The sequence below is a fragment of the Pithys albifrons genome, chromosome 10 (assembly GCF_047495875.1).
Source record: "Pithys albifrons albifrons isolate INPA30051 chromosome 10, PitAlb_v1, whole genome shotgun sequence".
NCBI lineage: Eukaryota > Metazoa > Chordata > Aves > Passeriformes > Thamnophilidae > Pithys > Pithys albifrons.
This window is the reverse complement of record NC_092467.1, coordinates 5,790,837-5,811,256: the sequence shown is the minus strand read 5'-3', so window position 1 is coordinate 5,811,256 and position 20,420 is coordinate 5,790,837. Positions and strand designations below refer to the sequence as shown.

Below are 20,420 nucleotides of genomic sequence, written 5' to 3'. Positions count from 1 at the left end.
CCAAAATCCATCCTGCCGGTGAGGCTACACCAGCTCCTGTGCCCCAGGGTGTGCAGGCTGCATGGCACAGAGCCTGCACACAGCCTGGCACAAAATGGGCTCACAGCAGGTAGACCAAGAGAATAAGAATAGGGAGGTGAAAAGGAGAGGAGAGGCAGGAAGGTATATTTTTGTGTAACTTTGGAATCCACACCTCCATTTCTGTCAGCCTTGCACAGGAGAAGACAAAACTTGCAGAAACAGATAGTCAGGAAGAAAAGATGAAGAGGCCTTTTTAAAGCCTTTGCTAATAAGAGGGTGTCAGTTAAGCCAAACTCTGTATTAGAAATACAAAAATACACAGAGGATTCTCCAACTGCAAGGAAAGAAACTCCTGCAGATACTGGGGAACCATCCATAAGATATTCTTAAAATAATAAAGTGCAGTTCCCCTTCATGTCCACACAGCTACACCACAGCCTGTGGTGGAAAGGAGAAACTGGACATGAAATTGGCTTCTCCACCTCACTCTTTTCTCCTTCCCACTCTGCTGTGATGGTTTTCTGCACTGCTGTTCTTTCCACAGGCCCACACAGCATTTCAAGCCTGTGCAGCTGATGCCAGACTCTTTGGGATCAGGACCATCCCAGCATGTACCTGTGCAGCTCTACAGACTCACCTGTGGCCACTAAGGTGAGATGTAGCTAAAAGGAGGAATAATCCTGCCCTGGGCACCACCATGAGGAAAGTTTGCAATGCATCACCCACCCCTTGGAAATAAACAGCTCCTCCTCCTCACTGCAGCAGCTTCCCAGTGAGCACCAGCCATCAGGCACTGATTATTTAAGCAGCACAAATAATCCCATACTGAAGAGCAGTGTTGGCCAAGGGGTTATGATCTCCATCAGTGAAATGCAGACAGCAGGTTAATCACCTGGGATGGAATGGGGACAAGACAGGGGGTAGACAGAACATGCTCTGGTTATCCATCAGTCTGGCTTTACCTGTTACCAAGTGGTGGAGGTGCAAAAACTGACCTCAGCCCCCCTCAGTCAGGGGCAGAGGTGCTGCAGCTTCAACCAACGAGTGGGGAGAGAAGGGAAGGAATTGCACCCGAACACCTCTCTCCCCGCTCTGCTCAAGGCTCCTTGGCTGTTTCCACGGGCTGCCTTCCTCCCAGCGAGGCAGAGGCAGCCGCTGCCTCTTGCCTTCACTCACCCTCTCCAGCCAAGGATGCACAGCTAGAAATACCACAAATGACACCAAAAAAAAAATAAATAAAACAAATCAGTGCCGACACAGACGTTAAGGGAACACAATGTGCTGTTGACTCTGGACAAGTCCACCAGCCAAAGACACGGTGGAAACCTGCAGGCCACAGCCCTGAAAGAGCCGGTGGGCACAGGAGGGGACCACAAAGGAGAACAAGAAGAAAGGGGCTGTTTTTTCAATGCAGACCTGTTTATGAAGTGAGAAATGGTTTCAGGGCAGCTGCTGCAAATTCTTTCACTAGCTTATATTTCCATTTGCTTCCTTTTTAAAGAATTTGTTTTATGAGCACAGCGTTTGTCAGGTCATTAGCTTCTGAGGGCATCTGGTACCAATTGCAGCCCTCTCCCCTCCCTCCCCTCCCGCACTCACCTTCTCCGGGTGGTTGCTTTGCTCCCTGCCTGTGCCCCCGACACACACATCCTCCCATCCCCACTCCACCTCCCTGTGATGGAGCTGCTGTCCTAAACTTCCTCCTGCGCATGTCTCAGCAGGAGGAGAGGAACTTCTCTTTTCAGCCTTGCTTTTGCATCTCATCCCCTTCCACACCCATCACGGGTACACTTAAAGATGCACCTTCCACTAGCCCAGGTTGCTCCAAGATCATCCAACCTGGCCTTGGACACTTCCAGGGATGGGGCAGCCACAGCTTCTCTGGGCACCTGTGCCAGGGCCTGCCCACCCTCACAGGAAATGTTGAGATGGTCGTGATGATGAGTCAGGAGCTCATCACAACATTGGATTAAGGATGGGTAGTGGCACCCCCCCAGACACATCCAGGCCAAGGGCTTGGTTGGAGCAGCTCTGCTGGTGCTGGTGGAGGGACAGCAAATCATCTGGGGCAGCCTCAGCAGCTGGAACAATGCTGTTACTGAATAAAAACTACCTGAAGGGAAGTTCTGGCCACGTGGGGGTTGGTCTCTTCTCCCAGGCACTCAGCAATAGGACAAGGGGGCACGATGGGCTCAAGCTCTGCCAGGGGAAATTGAACTTGGAGAGCAGAAAGAAATTCTTTGCAGAGAGAGTGCTCAGGCATTGGAATGGGCTGCCCAGAGAGGGGGTGGATTCCCCATCCCTGGAAGTTTTTCAGCTGAGCTTGGCCATGGCACTGAGTGCCATGATCTGGTAAAGGGACTGGAGTTGGACCAAGGGTTGGACTTGATGATCTCAGAGGTCTTTTCCAACCCAATCCATTCTATGATTCTATGAACTACCAAAGCTCTGATCCTTTACACCACTACTGGGCACATCTTGGTTTTCCACCAGTTCAGAAATGTAACTGGCAACGGGGTATAAAGTAGATTGAGAGATCAGCAAATTTATTATGTGTTATAAATCCAAAATGTTATACCGAGCAGTAATACATAAGAGATTGATAATTACAGGTCATACTATCAAAACACTACTTTTTATATACATCACACATATATACTCAGGCACACACTCTGTACATACATGTATATATATTTTAGAAATCACAGAACCATAGAGAGTTTAGGGTTGAAATAACTACCTTTATATATTTTAGAAATCACAGAACCATAGAGAGTTTTGGGTTGAAATAACTACCTTTGTCTTTGTTCCAAAAGACTACTAACTTAGCATTTTTTCTCTGTGATTAACAACGACCCTAATCCCAGCAATACCCACTTGATTTTATTTTGGAATGATCTGAGACCGATCAGCTCAAGTTCTGAGAAGCTGTTCTCATCCTACACACAGCTTTGAAGTCTGGTGTTGCTATTCCAGACCTGAACAGGGGCTCACGTCACTGAGAGCTGTCTGATTTTCTCAAATATATCCCTAAGCTTAAAAAAATACATATCAATTCTACCTACAAACTTTGTCTTGATTACTCCCTTTGTCATTATCAGCCTCACCACTGCTGCCACTGCTTTACTCCAGGCCAGGACACTCTTAAGTTTGGTGGTGTACAAGTGCAGGTCAAAGGAGCAAAAAGCCCTGTGACCTGGCCCCAGCAGGAACCACATGCTTTACCAGGGCTCGGGTAAAGTGATGGAATTGCTCCCAGCCCCTGGAACACCCTAGCAAAGGCTGGACAAGGAAATGGTGCAGTTAGCCCAGTTCTGATCTCAGCATGAAGGAGCTCTTTCTGCTTTTGATGATAAATGAAATTCCTGTATCGCAGCTGCAAACTCCTGCCTTCTGCCCATTTCTGATTCAGGCCATATAAGATGTGGGATGAGCCAATATTTTTATATTTTTTTTTCTGCCTGAAACATCCAAAAAAATTTCCACTTCTATCCCAGCATCTTTTGAAGCTCAAACTAATGATTTGTCAACAACATTTTTACAAAATACCAAGGTTTTTCTTCTAACTTATTCCATGTCAGCACAAGCCTGCACAATTTTCTGGGCTCACGAAGTCCCATAACTTATACATCAAAGGAGGTTTCAGAATGGGAAATCTGTGAAATTCTGCCTAGCAATGGTCTGAACTGCTCCAGAATGGTAAGAGCTTTGTTCTGAAATGGGAACAATTCTAAAAACTAGAGCAAAACTTTTCCTTCAGGATCCTTCATCCTGCTAGAATAAAATCCAGTGCCAGCAATAGAATGTGTTGAGCCAGTGGTGGCAAGGCTGGTAGGGAGATGTTGCTTTGTTGTGACAAACCCCAAATTCTGAAAAGCTGAAATTTCATGTTTTACAGCAGTTATTTCATGAAACACAGAAAATACTGATGGATTTACCCACACCAAGCTAAGCCAAGTCAAAAGCAGTGCAGCTGCCTGAAGTATAATAAATCATCTGTACATTGCTGTAGTATCTACCCAAGCTTTCAACCCAGAGATTGCTGCTAAAACATCCCTTATCATCAAGCTCCAACTCTTAACAGGGGAAACATGTAAGTTCTTCTCATGGTGTGAATTTCTGGGGAGAGGGGGTTATAAGAGATGTTGACAGAAAGGTAAAGGCTTCAGCCAAACCTCCTGAAGTTAAAAGTCATCACTGCACGTACACTGGATTGTAGCACTCAGCATCAGTGAGATAAAAGATGTTTACCCCAATGTGGTCTAGCAAAAGAGAATAGCTAGGAAATGAGGAAAGGTGTTTTGGAAATACTTGGGAATGTCTCCCTTCAGGCGTGTTTCCCGTGAAGGTGAAAGGTCTCCCTTTTCCAGTAAATCTGATGGCACCCACCCTTGTGGGAGCAGGATACGTGTACAGACCCAACGGTGCTGGTGCCTCTTGATTACGATCTGCATCGAGGTTGCCATCTCAAGAAAAGGTGTTTGCTTCTCTACGCGACTCCCAAAGAAACTTGGCAAAAAAACCCCCACCCCTGTGAGTCATCCACTGTCATGTAGCTCAGAGACAGAGAAAAGGCACCAGTAAGGCCTCAAATGGCCTGTTGGCCCCTCCATAGCCACAGTGGCAAAGGAGAAAAAAAAACCCCAAGACTAAATCAATTTAATGTATTTCCAGACAGTTCCTTTCCATGTTGTTTTTTGTTTGCTACACCAAAACAGATGTACAGAAGCACAGAAAGGGAGGCTGAATGGGAAGCCAGGTTTGGTCCAGTCAGCTTCCCAACCTGAGCCAGGACAGACTGTACCTAAAGAACACCTTTATCCATATCCAATCCCCACAGAACACCCTGTAACTCATTTCCTCAGCTTGTCCAGAGAATTCAGTCCTGATCCACATCTACCACCATGAAAGACATAGAAATAGCAAAAAGATTACAAAAGGGGAGCTGCAAGCAGAAGCCATGGCTGGGCTGCAAGACTTATGCTTTAAGATTTAAGGAGGAAAAAATTATTTATCATGACAGAGAGGAGATAGTGAGAGGATCTGATGGCTCTGTACAGACACATACACACACACACACAGAAAAGTCATTGTGATGGGAGGTATTGAGACCTTTCTGACAAGGATGGAGCAAAAGTAACAACTTTCATCTTGAAATCAGAGGCACCTTCTCAGCAGAGAGGGTTACTGGATATGAGAATAGCTCAGCAGGGGAAATGGAGGACTCATCACCTCCTGCAGCTTGTGACAGAAGAAAAGAAAACCTTCAGAAGGATGAGTTTAACCCAGTTCCTGTGAAAAAACATGAGCCTGTACATGCCACTAGGGAAGGCAGAGTAGAATGGGGCAGTCTGCCTGCAGTGGTACACTGAGGGCTCTGCAGGCAAACCTCTGCATCTTCCAGGGCTTGTTCCTTCTCCACTGGACACAGGAAGGACAGAAGGCTTTGCATGATTCACATAAAATCCATATTAGTAAAAGAATAAGGAATCAAGATAAAGCTCCAGGATATCACCAGAAGCTGTGCCATGGCCAGAAAGGAAAAGCTGCCCTGCACCTCACACAACTGCTCTGTGTTGTGATTCACCTTCCCTCCATTTGTCAGGGGTTGGGCCTGCTTGGAACAAGTTTATGGGACTGGGTGGTCCTTTCCATGAGGTGACACCAAGCACACTATTTTGCAGCTGTCCAGTTGCTGTGTTTGACTCAAAACCAAACTGGTGAAAAACTTCTTTTGGGACATATTATTTTCTTGGGCAAAACTGGTTGGTATCAGGGAAAGGTATCTTAAGCATCCTGAAAAAAGCCCATATGCAAAGCATTAAACTCAGGAAGCAGAGAGCAAATGGAAGGGGGTGGTCCATGAAAATGGTCCCTGTCCCTCCAAGGGTTACCCTTGGCACCTTCCAGCTCAACAGTGAAGCCACCAGTTGAAGTGAATGATCAAGTCCTACAGTAGGGCCTTGGCCACCACTGCCATCAGCCAGGAAGGGACACACGAGAAGTGCCAGAGATCAACAGGCTTTGATGCTGGAGGAGAAGCACCTTTACAGGTCTCAAAGGCTGAGGAGAGCCTGCAACTCAGGAAAGGTGATCATCAGGGTCTCAGAATCATTTAGGTTGGGGAAGCCCTCTAAGGTCATGTCCAACCCTTAATCCAGCACTGCCAAGGCCACCACAAAACGCTGTCCCCAAGAGCCACATTTACACGTCTTTTAAATCCCTCCAGGGATGGTAACTCCACCCATGGGGCACCCTAGGCCAGAAGGAAAGACCATGATCTTTAAGGTCCCTTTCAACCCAAACTACAGTTCTATGATGTAAGACACCAGCACCTCTCCCCAGGGTCCCCATAAATCTTCACAACAGCACAGACACAGTTCATAAATTGACCCTGCATAAATTTGGTGCCTGGAAGAAAGAAAACAAACCAAATAAAAGCTATGTGAGGAAACAGCCCTTTCTGCTGAATGAAGTTTACAAATTGACAGTAAGTAACCAACCCCCTCCTTTATCCAATTTTATCTCCACCACATCCACCTTCCATACAGAAGGAATCCAAACCAGACTCCCACTGGCACCTTAAATCCACTTCTGGGGGAGCAGAGGAGGGCACTTCACAGGAGACACAGAATCACAGACAATTCTGCATCGGAAGGGACCCACAAGGATCATCGAGTCCAACTCTTCAGTCAATGGCCCACACAGGGGACTGAACCCATGACCTTGGCATTATTACAGCCAAGTTCTAACCAACTGAGCTAATTCCAGAGACACAAACACAATGCAGATTGCCTTTTGTAGCACCTTTCCCGTGAACTCACCCAGGCATTTCCCAGCATACGCTAACATGAAATAAAACACACTAAAAATAAAACCAAGCTAAAAATAAACATAATGGAGGAAATGAAAAATGTTTCCCTGGTTCAGCGTATAGCCTGTACCAAGGAAAACAGGAGGGTCTGTGGCTCCCTTTGAAAAGGTTTTTAGTTTGAGTCTTCTGGGAGGAAAGTTCTTAGAAGCCAGACTTTTGCTTGACTTTATAAGGTTGTGATTGGGTACAGAAAGCAAAGAGACAGCAGAGAGGGGTTCCTGGTGATGGTAGGAGTGTGTGAGGGATGGACACCACACTGCTCTGGTCTGCCAGTGCTCTGTCAACCTTCAGCACCTCAAGTGGCCCCAAAAGCAGAAGGCAACTCTTGCTGCAGAACAGGGATGCACTTTTCTAGTACCAAAAGCCTCAGCATCCTGATCTGAAGAAGGCTGCCTTTCCTCTGCATCCTGATCTGAAGAAGGCTGCCTTTCCTCTGCATCCTGATCTGAAGAAGGCTGCCTTTCCTCTGCATCCTGATCTGAAGAAGGCTGCCTTTCCTCTGCATCCTGATCTGAAGAAGGCTGCCTTTCCTCTGCATCCTGATCTGAAGAAGGCTGCCTTTCCTCTGCATCCTGATCTGAAGAAGGCTGCCTTTCCTCAGCATAAACCTGATCTCTATGTTTGCCCCAGCCCTTCAAGATGAGAGATGCTACAGGAATACCAAGCTGTCATATATTTATTATTTTGGCAATGAGCATTTCTAGGCTGAAGTCAGGAAACCTCATTTCTTTGTTGCTTTTGTTACTGTCCCTTTCTGGGGTTATTTTAGGAAGGCACTCATGTGCACGTACTGTGTGTGTGAGGCTGGGTGCGTGCAAATGGTCAGTGCAGCTCCATACAGGGAGAACACGGATCCTCTGCGCTCCTTTACAGCTGAATGTCTCTCAACCTCTGAAGATTTTCTATTCCTGGATTATTATAGAGGATTGTTTTCTCTCTCAGAGTTCTCCTGCCTTATATGAAATGAATTGTTAGCCCTTAAAAATAAAAAATACTGCTGGACATTAATTTGGGAGATGTAACAGATTTTAAAAATATAATTGGGGCAGGATACTTGGATGTTTCCTGACTTAACAGAGGAAGTTCTTTTATTATTAGTGCAGCTACTGGAGGCTGCAAGCCTAAATCCCCTTCTAAATATTCAAGTCCAGAAAATCAATACTATAAATAGCATTTCCTACTCTGAAAACTCTAGGAATCTGATTTACTCTGAGTATTTGCTAAGGGGATGTGTGTCCTGCAATTCAGCATATTGCTGCTAAGCCAAGGCCATGGGGAGCCCGCGGGATGGCAGGGAGGGGAAGAGGAGACACGAGGATCCTGCTGTGCCCATGCAAAGGGGACAGCACACCACTCAGTGTGCCTTGCTGATATGGGAGCTGGCTTGTGCTTCAGATGTAATGAGACTTTTAACAGAAAAACATCTATTTTCCTCTTTATTTGACCCTATATGGGCATCTCCCAATCCCTAGTCAAGGCTCAGCTGGGTCCAGTCAGTCTGTTCCTCCTTGCAGTCACTTCTGAGGGGGAGGGGGAAGCTCTTAAGCAACGAGAATGCAGAATTATTTTAAGGGATGAGAAAATGTAATTGAAAAACCACATCAGTTGGCCAGGGTCTTAGAGGCATGTGGGTACATAGCTGTAACAGCTACCAGGAGGAAACGTACTGCATTTCAGGTGGACACTGATCCTTTAATGTAAGGCTGAGAATAATATTTACATGCTGACTCACTAAGATTTATGTTTCTGTATAAATCACACATGCACTTAAAACAAAGAAAAAAAAGAAAGTAAAAAAAAGGGAAAGTAAAAAGCAACTTCAGGATATTCATGGCTTCCAGAACTCTACATAAATCAATTGTACCACAGTCCCACAGGCTTTTAGACAAACACACACACACTGGTTTGTTATCAGGGATGTTCATCCATCCAGGGCCATCAACAGGAGAAACACAACATTAGCAGTGATGTGACAACCCTGGCCAAAGCCCTTCCATGCTTAACACCCCCAGAGCTCCAGTAAAGCTTGACTCAAAAATCAGTATTCCCAGTGGTGTGGGTTGAGTAACTGGCTGAACTGGAGCCCTGGATCAGCACACCCATGGAAGTTCAGGGAGCCTGGGATTCGAAAGCAAAGCCAGACTTGGCAGGTCTGGCTGCTGTCAGCCCTGCCACCCCCTCCAGGACACAGGCTGAGCACCAGCCTCTCTCTCCTCCTTGGGTCTGTGCCTCTGCTCGGCATGATCCCACAGCCTTGATTATTTAGTCTCTTTTGGACACCAGTCCTTCCCCATCCTTTGGCCAGCATGACCCACTCGGAGAGCAGTGCCCCTTCTGCAGACACCGCCTCCCACTTGCTGCTGTATGAAGGCAGACATAGAATAAATCAATAAATTACAGTGCTGAGTGTCACCATTAGTGTTATCACTGTGTTATGATGGGGACAGCGTGAGACTTGGCCAGGATCCTGGGATAGGCTGGGAGAGAGCACAGAGAGGAGGAGGAGGAGAGCTTCATCCCCACCTTCCACAGTGGGGAAGACTAGAATGGATGGAGATGGAGCTTGTAAAGCATGTGCTGAAGGAGTCAACTTCAGCTTTAGCAACAACTCTCAATGATAACTGAGGGAGCTTGCTTTTCCCACCAGGAAACAGTCCTTTAATGCAGCTTTGTGCAGATGCACAGGCCGTGCACAAAAACTGATTTCCTGCCTTGCCTCACACAGCAAAATAACCAAATCAAGACTCATTACATCCAATTTTTCAACAAAACCTCAAAAGCCACCTGAGAATAGTCACAAAATTCTCAATTAGAAGATAAAACCTCCAGCACAAACCCCCAGGGGAGAAAGGCAACGCTGGGTGCCCACTGGGACACGCCCTGAGGAGAGCATACCTGTAGCACTGATGGCCACAGCCCTCCTCGTGCTGCAGGAGGCAGGTGGTGGGGTCAGAGGAGCCAGGCTGAGCTGAGGTCCGCAGGGCCACGGCTGCAACTCCCACAAGAGGGGAGGAGAAGTTGAGAAGCACCGAAGCAACTGGGCGGGATGGGTCCTCCTGGCCATGGGTCACGTTAATGATGAGAGGGTTGTGCTGGCATGACAGCTCATACATCCCTGCAAGAGGGGCAGAGAAAGAAGCTACTAGCTCAGCTCCAGGGCTTTGCTTGTGATTTACCTCATCTTCTCCCACCCACACCCCAACAGACCAGCTTGGGAGGCAGAAGATGCCACAAGAGGGCAAAGGGGACAGCAGCACCCAATCCAGTGAAAGGTCACAGCTGGGAGGGGCCCCAGGTGGCCCTCTTGGTGTCACAGCCCACAGGTTGCTCACCCAGAGAGCGGTTCCATCCGTCTGTGTCAGTCAGCTGGACAGTGACCATTGGCTTGCGCTTCTGGCTTGGGACAGTGCCGGAGGAGGCCAGGAAGACCAGGAGGGAGATGGGCACTGCAGGTCTCTCAAAGCACACCTGGGAAGGAGAGCAGGAGAGATTCTGAGAGCAGGCATACCAAACACAGCTTTTCTGATCCCATATGTGCAGGAGATGAAGAACTCCCAGGTGGGGGTTGGTCTCTTCTCCCAGGCACTCAGCAATAGGACACAGGGGCACAATGGGCTCAAGCTCTGCTAGAGGAAACTGAAGTTGGAGAGCAGAAAAGAATTCTTTGCAGAGAGAGTGCTCAGACATTGGAATGGGCTGCCCAGAGAGGGGGTGGATTCTCCACCTCTGGAGGTTTTTCAGCTGAAATTGGACATGGCACTGAGTGCCATGATCTGGTAAAGGGACTGGAGTTGGACCAAGGGTTGGACTTGATGATCTCGGAGGTCTTTTCCAACCCAATTGATTCTATGATTCTATGAAAGAGGGAGCACAGTGAGAGGGCAGGAACAAGGGATCAGAGACTACAGAGGTGCCAGGCTGCAAATGGGTGGGAAGAGAGAGAGGGGGAGGAAGGAAGGGAGCAGGAACATGGTCCTCCTAACTTCCCCTCACTAGCCTTCTCCACATGTACAGTCCCACCTTGCCATAAATTTATGGCATCTTCACAGCATCCACTTATGCTGCTCTCAAAATTGAGCAAGCTCTGGGTAAACCCTTTTCTGCCCTTCTTCACCAGATTTCAACTCCCACACTACTCAGTGCTGGCCAGGCAAGTAAGGCACCCAGAGAACACAGCTACCAGCCTTGTCTCCAAAACATTACCAATAAGAGACCCCAAAACATGCCCAAAGAATGTCCCCAGTACCCACAGTGACTGCAAACTGTCTGTCAGGCAACACACGGGAAGATTTGTGGGAAGAAACCCTGCCTGTGGGGAGAACCAACAACTCGCCACTTGTCTACAGCCCTGAAGGCTACAGGAGGCAGCCGGGAGACTCATGGCATCAATCATGGCAGGGCAGGTGTTCTTTGGAAGTAAGAGGACAGAAATGTTTTTCTCCCCCACCCTGGTACCCCCACACCCACTGCCGAGGTGTGTTTTGATCAGGACCCACCCGCCCGACAGAGTGTTTGTGTTGAACGCTGGTGTGGAGGAAGCTCAGAAATCCAAGGCAAAGGTGTTTTTGGGAGGAGGACAAGTCCTGGCTGGCCAGGCACAGCCCAAGGAGCCGGCTGTGGGAGCGGAGGGGACAACCACGCGGTTTGTGGTGGCAGCCCAGCCTCGGGGGGTTTGTGCCACGTCAGGCATTGTTCACGCATGGGAACAGGAGCAAACCTTGGGCTCAAGCCCAGGGGTCCCACCCTGCAGGGAGGTGCTCAGCAACTCACAAGTGAGTCCCCACTGCTGTCTATTTGCTGTCTGAGCCAGGGCTTGCTCTCCTGCAGGCCTGGCCTGGCTGCCAGGAGTGGACCAGAGGGCTCAAACTTTTTTTTTTTTTGTACATCCCCACTGTCTCCCTTGGTGAGATAAGCAGGGGAAACAAGGAAAAGAAACAGGAAAGCAAGAAAGGAGGAAAAGAAAGCAGGAAGAGCCAGCAGTGCTCAAAGCCAGCTCCAAGGAGCCACCCAGGATAGAGGTACAGCTAGAAAGTCCCAAGGAACCCTCCAGTTTTAACCCAACCTCCTACTCCTTCAAGTGTGGTTCTTCAGGGGAGGAGAGATGGTTGGAGAAACCAGCTGAGGCTTTCCCTGGCTTGCACAGCTTGAGGTGGAGAGTTTAGTCCTTCCCTTCCTACAGTGCATCTACACAAGGGTGAAGGATGCCAGCCCCAGGTTAGACCAACAGCAGCTGACTTGATTAATATCCCACTCCTTTTTAATACCTATTATGTGCTTGGCCACAGCAGGCTATCTTCCTAATTTTTATCCCTCCCTCTCCCCCTTTCTGTTTAATTTCCTGCATGGTACACATCCTGCCTTGCTTACAAGTGATTTTGATGTCTCTCCTCATCAGATGCATTAAAAGCTGAGAACAAAGCATGGCTGGAGATCCACAAATCATAACGATTCCCATCTGCAGACAGACCCACGGGGCCTGGCAGATGCTTTGTTAGGTGGTACAGACACACACATCTCTTGCTCCCAGCCTACTTACACCATGGTAAAGCACTAGCAAAGGTTGCCCAAAGCAGCTGGGGATCCCTGGAAGCATAAAAGGTCAGGCTGGATGGGGTTCTGAGCAGCCTTGTCTGGTGGAAGGTGTTCCTGCCTGCAGCAGAATCTTTAAGTTCTCCTTCAACCCCAACCATTCCATGATCCTTTGACCCAGCCTTTCCCTTGCTCATTGGTGCCACCTCTTGAGAATCACCAATTCCTACCATCCAGTGAGTTCTGTGGTGTAGCTCTAACCTGTATGACACAGGTGCAACAGCTTCAAAATGGCCATGGGAGTTGGTGGCCACAAAACACCACGTGCACATGGGTACACATGTGCAGCAACAGCACCATTCCTGCCCGGGCAGGCAGCTGTGCTAGGCAAATTGTCAACAAAAAGCTGTCTTTCCTAACCCAATATGTTACCAATCAGGCCAACTCTATTAAAAAGAAAAAGGGCATATTTATTACTTGTCCATAAATAATTTTATGGGCGGAAAATAATAGCACTCCTAGAGAGAGCACGGAGAACCAGTAATGAAAGTCTTTAATATAAACATCCATAGAGGAAGAGAACTGACCACAAGCTCCAATAAAACTGGAACACGCTTTAACCCCTGGTGAGAAGTGGAAAGCAAGCTTTCATCTAGGTAGGGCAGAGGGGGAGGATTGCTGCTTTGTCACTAGCAAAGGAAAAAAGGAAAAAAGGAGGCACATTTGTCATGGCCAGAGAGTGAAGCCAGAAAGTGGGTTGTGAACACACAGACAAGGAAGTGAGGAAAAAGTAAAGAAAGGTGAAAAGAAGTTTGTTGGAGAGGCAGAGGACCTCAGAGCAATACCCATGTTTATGGACTCAGGTTTGACAATTCACTGAGTCATCTGAGCATCTTGGGAAGAGTCTTCTCTAGAGAACCTCGAACAAAGCAGGGCAAGATGCCCCTCAGACTGCAGAGGGAGCAGCATGCCAGAGCCCGGCTTTCCAGAAACACCAGGCAGCAGCCACAAAACCTCTAAACTGTGCCTGTGGTCAGAAACTCAATGCTGTAAAAGTATTGTTGGCCTAACCCCCAGCTCTCCTCTGTCCTGCTCCTTTGCTTGTTGGGGCAGAGAGGTTTGATCCTCCCAAAGGCAGCTCCCCAGGAGCTCCTGAGCCCCTGTTGGGCTGCAGGATCAGCATCTTGGGGCACAGAAGTGTCACCTCTGGTCTGGAGTCATAAGAAGGACCTGCATGGCACAGCTGACTCCTGTGCTCAGGACCCCTCAGGATGACAGGGGCCATCCAGGTACCCTCTGTTGCTCTTCACAGCCATGAGGAACAAAGGCAACTAGGACTTCAAATACAGCCTGTGCCCACCCTTTGCAGGTGTTAAAGTTCTGCTTGAATGCAGGGAAGAGTCAGGAACAAGTTGTTTCTCAGCCTCAAGGCATTTCTGTGGGATTTTGGTTTCATGCCCTGTCCTTCTCCTGGCAATCTGCCCCAGGATGTGTCTGTTATTCACAGTGGGAACGGGGCAACTACATAAGACCCAGGTACTTAGTTTTTGCAAAGAGCCCTGTCAGTAATTTCTAAGGTTGCTGCAGCTCCTGCAGGACAGAAAAGGATGGCTTTTGTCACCAAAGTGCTGGACAAAGACAAATAAATCCTCTGTGCCTGACCATACATCCACACTTACCTTGAGCCAAACTCCCTCATCGCCCAAGGGCATCTTCTCCTCATCTCGATCCTGAGCATTCTCTTGTCTGGGAGCACAGGGGAACCAAGCAGCCTTCAAAAGGTCCTTTGGCACATCATGAAGGTGGGATTTACATACCTGAAATGAGAGGTTTATTTCAGCTCAGAAAGTTACAAGGAAAGCATGAGAAAAACAACAACTACAAAAGACCAAGGAAGACTCAACAAGCATTGAGAAGGATCCCAAGGTGGTTTCCAGCATGAACACAGTTAGGATGAGGTTTCCTAAGGGATACCTCACTGCCCACACATGTGCACAGGAGGCCTTTGCCATTATGGAGTGCTGTAAATATGCTGTTTAAGCACCTCATAGTGTCTGTAGGACTGAGTAAGAAAGAATGAGCCAAGCTGTGAACTGGTAGGTAAGACCACAGCATCCTGAATTTGGCTGGACTCACAAGACACAATGGTGTGGTTCATTTGCCTGAATACCAGTCTTCTTTTCCATTTGATACCCTGTGGTATTCCAGACATCCCCATAGGCCTGGCAGACAAAACCTGGGAGATATGTGTGCCATTGCAGAGGAGCAGACACCTGATCCCAAGGCACCTCATTAGACATGTACATCTGGGCAAGTTCATCATGCTGCAGGTTCTCAAGACTGTTCCTTATATCAAGTCAGTAGAAACACATGTATAAGAGCTAAATACAATCACTTTACATATTTCTTGCCCTCCTTCAGCTTGCTAGGAAAGAACATACACACCACGTTAACACCGATCAGGCGAAATCCCCTCCAGGCTCTGCTCCAAAGCCCATATGAAAGATGGGAACTCTCCCATTGATTTTTCCTTGGCTTCAGATCAGAGGGCTTGAGAGCGGCACAGATGCTGATGTGTGCGTGATTTCATCCTTTCAGGCCCTGACCTTATAAGGTATTACACTGACAGGATTTTTTTTTAAGCCACCAGTGGGACAAGTCACATGCTCCAAGTTTTGCATTTGGCTGGTGAGACAGGGTGGGTCACAGGGGAGGTGCTCCCTGCCTTGATGAAACACCCAGCATGAGCTGCAGTTCCTGGGCTTAGGGACTGATCAAAGAGGGGGTGAGAAATGCCCAGGTCTTCCACTGCCTCCCTAGAGGGAATATTATAATTAATTAAAGATTAATTCCAGAGCTGTCCTGAAAGTTCTGTTTGTGCTCTTGCAGCAGTGACTTCCCCACCACGGCCTTTACTAGAAAACACTTTTATTGACCATGCCTTCACTCACCTTCACCACAGGCTCTCCAGTGACCAAGGAAGCAGGGCAGGACTTCCCATCCTGATGGGAGGCATAGGCTCTCACTGCCCAGAGATCCACGTATCCATCAGGAGTGTAGGGACCGCAGTCCAGGACACTGCTTGTCCTCTCGAAAGGCTCACACACACCGTCCCCATCATGCACGTAGCACAGGCTTGGTTCTCCTGCAGGGGGAGCAGGGATGGGCTCTTTACAAGTCAGGCTCCAGGCACACACACCTCCTCCTGTCCCAGGAGGTTTGCTGGCTGTTTAGCCTGGAGTTTTCCCACCACAAGGGCCTGACAAGACCTGTGAACTACAAACCCAGGCCTCGTTGCTATGAGATGCATCACCCCCTCTGCTCTAAGCAGTAGTGTGAATAATGTACAGGCTTGGCTCCTGCCTCAGAATGAGTCAATACATTTAGATCCCCATGTCAATCCACTTGGACTCACCAACACAGTTGAAGCCTTTTTCCTTTTTACACTTCCTTGAACAGCCATCTCCATCCAGCAAGTTCCCATCATCACATTCCTCCTCCAGGCTCCTGGGAGGACAACAGCCAGATGTATTAATGCCACCTCTGACTCAACACTCTAGTGCTTCTGCCCAGTCATGAGTGAGGACCTCATACCTTGGTTCCATTTTCCACAGAAGCAGGGAGAAAAGGAAGAATCACAAGTGGAATAAGATACAAAAGAGAAAAAACCTTTCCAGTGGATAAAGATAGGTTGAGTCACAGCATATGGGAGAAGATATGACTATACTGTGACTTTCCTATAAGACCTGAGGCAAGAACTATGGAAGAACGGAGGAAATAGAGAACCAAGCATCAGGAAAACTTGTTGCTGGTGCAAACAAAGTGTGAGAGAGGGCAGGAGGTTCTGAGATGTGGGAGCTGGAGAAGGAAAGGCAGGAGAAAGGAGACAGAAGGTTCCTTTCCCTTTTCCCACACTGCTAAGAAAACTATTTTCAAAGGAAAATGATTATGAGTAACCTGGAAGTTAAAGTCTGAAAAAGCTAAAATAAGGAAATTTGGCACAATTATCCTCTAGGCAGAGGATTGGAGTCTCTCAATGTAGAAATGGTGCATCCCCCATCATTTGGGGTCTCTGAGCAGAGAGAAGACAGCTCTCCAAACACACCACACCATGTGGGACTGCACTTGCTGCAGAACCTGCTTCTGCAGGGCCATCACCCTGTGCAAAAAGTTGTACTACCCAGTTTCAAAGTCAGATCCCCTGTGGCAGTTCACTGCCATGGGCCAGAACTCAAGCACTGCAGTCAAGCATGGAGGATGTTGAGGCTGGACCCCTCACCCAGACCCCGCCTCTCAAAAAGACCATCCCCTGTGCACACAGCATGTTACAAAACACAAGCGGCACAGCCCAGTCTGCTGGAGGGGTTCAGTGCAGCACCTTCAGCCAAGTACCCACGGGTGGAGGACCAACCTTCTGCTTCCCTTTGGGGCAGGATGACCTGACAGCTTCAAGAATTTCAGCTCAGAGTTTGACTTACGTGGTCACCTTCCCGTCCCCACAGTAGGGTGCTCCGTGGACATGGATGAGTGGTGGGGAGGCTTCTCCTGAGGTTGTCCCAGAGACCACCTGCACCTGGTAGTGGTACACCTGCCCAGGTGTGACTTCCCTGCAGGAACAGAGAGAGCTTGAGGGAACAGCAGCATCTGCAATAGATTTGTTCACCACAACTAAAGATATCATGTGTGTGCCTGTGCAGTGTGACAGTCTGACATGTGTCTTCGTATTCTGTCAAAGGCAGAGACTGTGGAGAGAGGGTCTCTCCTACATCATGCAGAGGGGTCTGCTGCTTATTTCCCACAGGTCTGAGCTGTGGAGAAGTGGCATTATCTCCAGAAATCATTTTATTAGTTGTATTGTTGAGGAAAAGGTAGTTTTACTGGTTGTATTGATGGGGGAAATGTAATTTTATTGATTGTACTGTTGGGGAAAATGTCTCTGGGTTTAATAAGCTCCTTCTAGTTAGCCTGGGCTCATGGGCAAGGGCTGTGGTGGGTCTGCAACACACTTCCACAATAGCACTGGAGGTAATTCCTGAAGGAGGGGGGAAAAAAAACCAAAACACAAGCAAAACCATTCAGGGTTTTAAAGAGGTGGGACCCGAGGCCACCGAATCTGTCCCAGCCACCCCCTGAGCCCAAACCAGAGCAGCCTTGTCACTCACCTGTCGATGAACTGCCGATGCACCTGCACGGGAGCGGTGGGGGACCCGTTGGCAAAGGGGGGATCCCGGAGGACTCGGTACTGGACCAGCTTGCAGGAGGAGCAGAGGGAGCTGTGGGGCATGGAGGTCAGCAGGGCCGTGTCTATCTCCATTCTCTCATCAAAGGTGTAGATTTTGACTCCAGACATCTTCTTAGGGATGTTGAGCTTCACGGTAAAGGGGACATCGCAGAAGGTGTCCAGGGGGCCCAGGTGGATGGACTCCCCCTGCTCTGTCAGGATTTCAATATCAGACAGGGCCTTGGGAGAGCCTGTGGAGAGGTATGTGGTCCAGAGGGTGAGGGAGTCAGGGTAGACAGGGTGCAGGAAGCACAGCTCCAGGATGCAGCCATCGGGCTGGGGACACGGCACGGTCATGTTCATGTCGTACAGGTGGAGCTCTGGACTCCAGGCCTGCAGGCTGGGCCCACAGGGCTGATCCACGTCTGGGGGTCCTGGGCAGAAGGAACAAGGAGGAGGCCAGTGAGAACTAGGGGCCAGCTGACCTCACAGGACACCAAGAGGGATGACCCTCCCTGCAGGTGCTTACACATCCCTGCACACCTACATGGTTTTGCATCCACTACAGGCATGTCCCAGAGCTGGTGGCATCTGCCTTAACACCCTGGAAAGCAATAAGCACCACTGATCTCCCAGCTCCTGGGTACATGCTTACAGGCACAAGGCTTGGTGGAACTGGTGTCCCACAGCCCTCTCAAACAGGGCCAACAGTATCCACACTGCAGCTGGATGCAGTGCCAAACTCTAGTGCAGTGCCTGAACACAGTTGGGGGTCATGAAGTTTGCTCTGTAGTCTCATAGGTGCAGAAAGCTTGCCAAGGGGACCTGAATGCTCCAGGCAGAGCGGAGACTGAAGCTTTCCACAGGCACATACAGGAACAAGACACAGACAGGGACAGACCAGGTACAAAGCAGGGAAGCAGCTCTGGAAGGCTGTTCTTCCACCAGAACCTCCAGAAGAAATCCCAGACTATTCTGAGTTGGAAGGGACCCACAAGGATCATCAAGTCCAACACTTAAGTCAATGGCCCACACAGGGGATTGAACTCATGACCTTGGCATTATTACAACCAAGTTTTAACCAACTGAGCCCAGGCTGACCTCAGAAGCCTGACTCCTCTGATGGTGGATTAGCACTCAGCAAAAGAAACGTAGTGTTGGGTTTGCAGACTCAGAAAGCATCACTGGAATTTATCCTCCTGTAGTAGAAATACCCTGATCTTCGTTAACCACAGGAAGCATTTCTTAGGGCCCAGCACAATTCAAAGCCTGCATCCATTTAATACAACTCTAAAAGTTCCTAAAAAACCATAAAATCTCTCTTTTTCACCAGAAAGAACACACACTTACTGCAGATGCACAGAACGACCAGAACCACATGGGTCTAGAGGATCAACAGCAGCACATGCACCTCACACAGCCCATGGGATCATTTCACCTGGTCTCCTGCCTCTCTGCCTTGCTCTTGGAGAAGGTTCAGACAGCATGAAAAGCCCAATAGCTCCTGTGGCAACCCTGAGACCCTGAAAGTCATCACCACACCTACAAGGGGGTCTCTAAACCAACATCTGGGTCTCGGCACCAGTTGCAACACCCTGCTGCTGTTCACCTTGCCAAGGAGGAATAACATCCAACCCAGGCTGCCCAGAGCTCCTCAGAGACTCAGTGGGATCAGCACTGAGCTTCTCTTGCTCCCTTTGGACAAGGCTGCATCAAAGCCTGTGAATGCCCCTGAGGTTTTCAATGAGTTCCCAAGATCAATGCTTTAAGACCCTGAGATCAGCTCAGCTGGTTAAAACCTGGTTGTAATAATGCCAAGGTCATGGGTTCAATCCCCTGTGTGGGCCATTGACTTAAGAGTTGGACTCAATGATCCTTGTGGGTCCCTTCCAACTCAAAATAGTCTGTGATTATTTCAGTGAAGTGCCCCTCCCTTTGGCCAGTATTTCTCATGAACACCTGTTTGAACAATGATTTGAGTTAATATTGGGGTGTCAGTTGGTTTGCCCAAAGCCAGCTGGCCATTACCAGGTATCCCCTGAGCACCGAGAAGTTCTTCCTGCACTACAGACCCCCCACAAAAGGAAGACAACTGATTCTCTAAACCAGAAAGAGACTTTTTCTTGTCCCAACAAGACCTCACCTCTGTCTGAGGATTCACAGAGAGGAAAAGAGAGGAGAGATTTACCTTCTGCTTCTTCTGGGGTCCAGTAGCCGGAGGAGTCGCAGACGCGAGGGGAAGAGGCCTCGTGCACGTACTGACGGAAGGTGCCATCCTCTGCACAGCTGTCACAGAGGGTGTCCTGCTCCCTGCTGACAGGAGACACACACAAGCACCTCCAGTCATGACCAGTTCGTTTTGCATCCCTGCTTGTCCAGGTGGGATGACATGGGAACTTGGAAAAGCAAAGCCAAGCTCTCAGAAAACCCCTAGGCAAATTATCCTGCTTGGAATAAGCTTCTTCAGAGATAGGGAAATAAGAGTGGCCATGGGAGGCTGGATTCAACTCCTCCTCTTCTCCATGCTCTCTGGCTATTCTTGGATGAATAACCTGCCCCATACCCACCAGTCAGAGCTAACAGACCCCACACTTCCCTAGGCAATGCCTCTGGAGTTGGGTGTGTGCACCTGGGGCTGTCTCTGCTAAACCCAGAGTCAGGTTTTGGCTTTCGGCACTACCATAATACAAACCAGTCACAATAATGTCAATCCAAAGACGTCCCCCTGTGCTCTCCAGGAAAGAAAAAGGCATTTTTCTGTTATAAGAATCAGCC

General features: G+C 48.7%; 1 protein-coding gene across 2 annotated transcripts in view; it reads right to left on the bottom strand.

Moving 5' to 3' along the window:
* PAPPA2 (pappalysin 2) overlaps window positions 1–20,420 on the bottom strand; it is a 94,486-nt gene that overhangs the window by 35,421 nt on the left and 38,645 nt on the right. For both annotated transcript variants that reach the window (XM_071565580.1, XM_071565581.1), the window contains exons 6-13: window positions 19,834–19,958; window positions 17,587–18,079; window positions 16,903–17,031; window positions 15,840–15,931; window positions 15,376–15,569; window positions 14,104–14,241; window positions 10,228–10,363; window positions 9,791–10,010 (exon numbers count right to left, since the gene is read on the bottom strand). In XM_071565580.1, coding sequence (XP_071421681.1) covers window positions 9,791–10,010; window positions 10,228–10,363; window positions 14,104–14,241; window positions 15,376–15,569; window positions 15,840–15,931; window positions 16,903–17,031; window positions 17,587–18,079; window positions 19,834–19,958 — 1,527 coding nt within the window. The remainder of the gene's footprint in view (window positions 1–9,790; window positions 10,011–10,227; window positions 10,364–14,103; window positions 14,242–15,375; window positions 15,570–15,839; window positions 15,932–16,902; window positions 17,032–17,586; window positions 18,080–19,833; window positions 19,959–20,420) is intronic.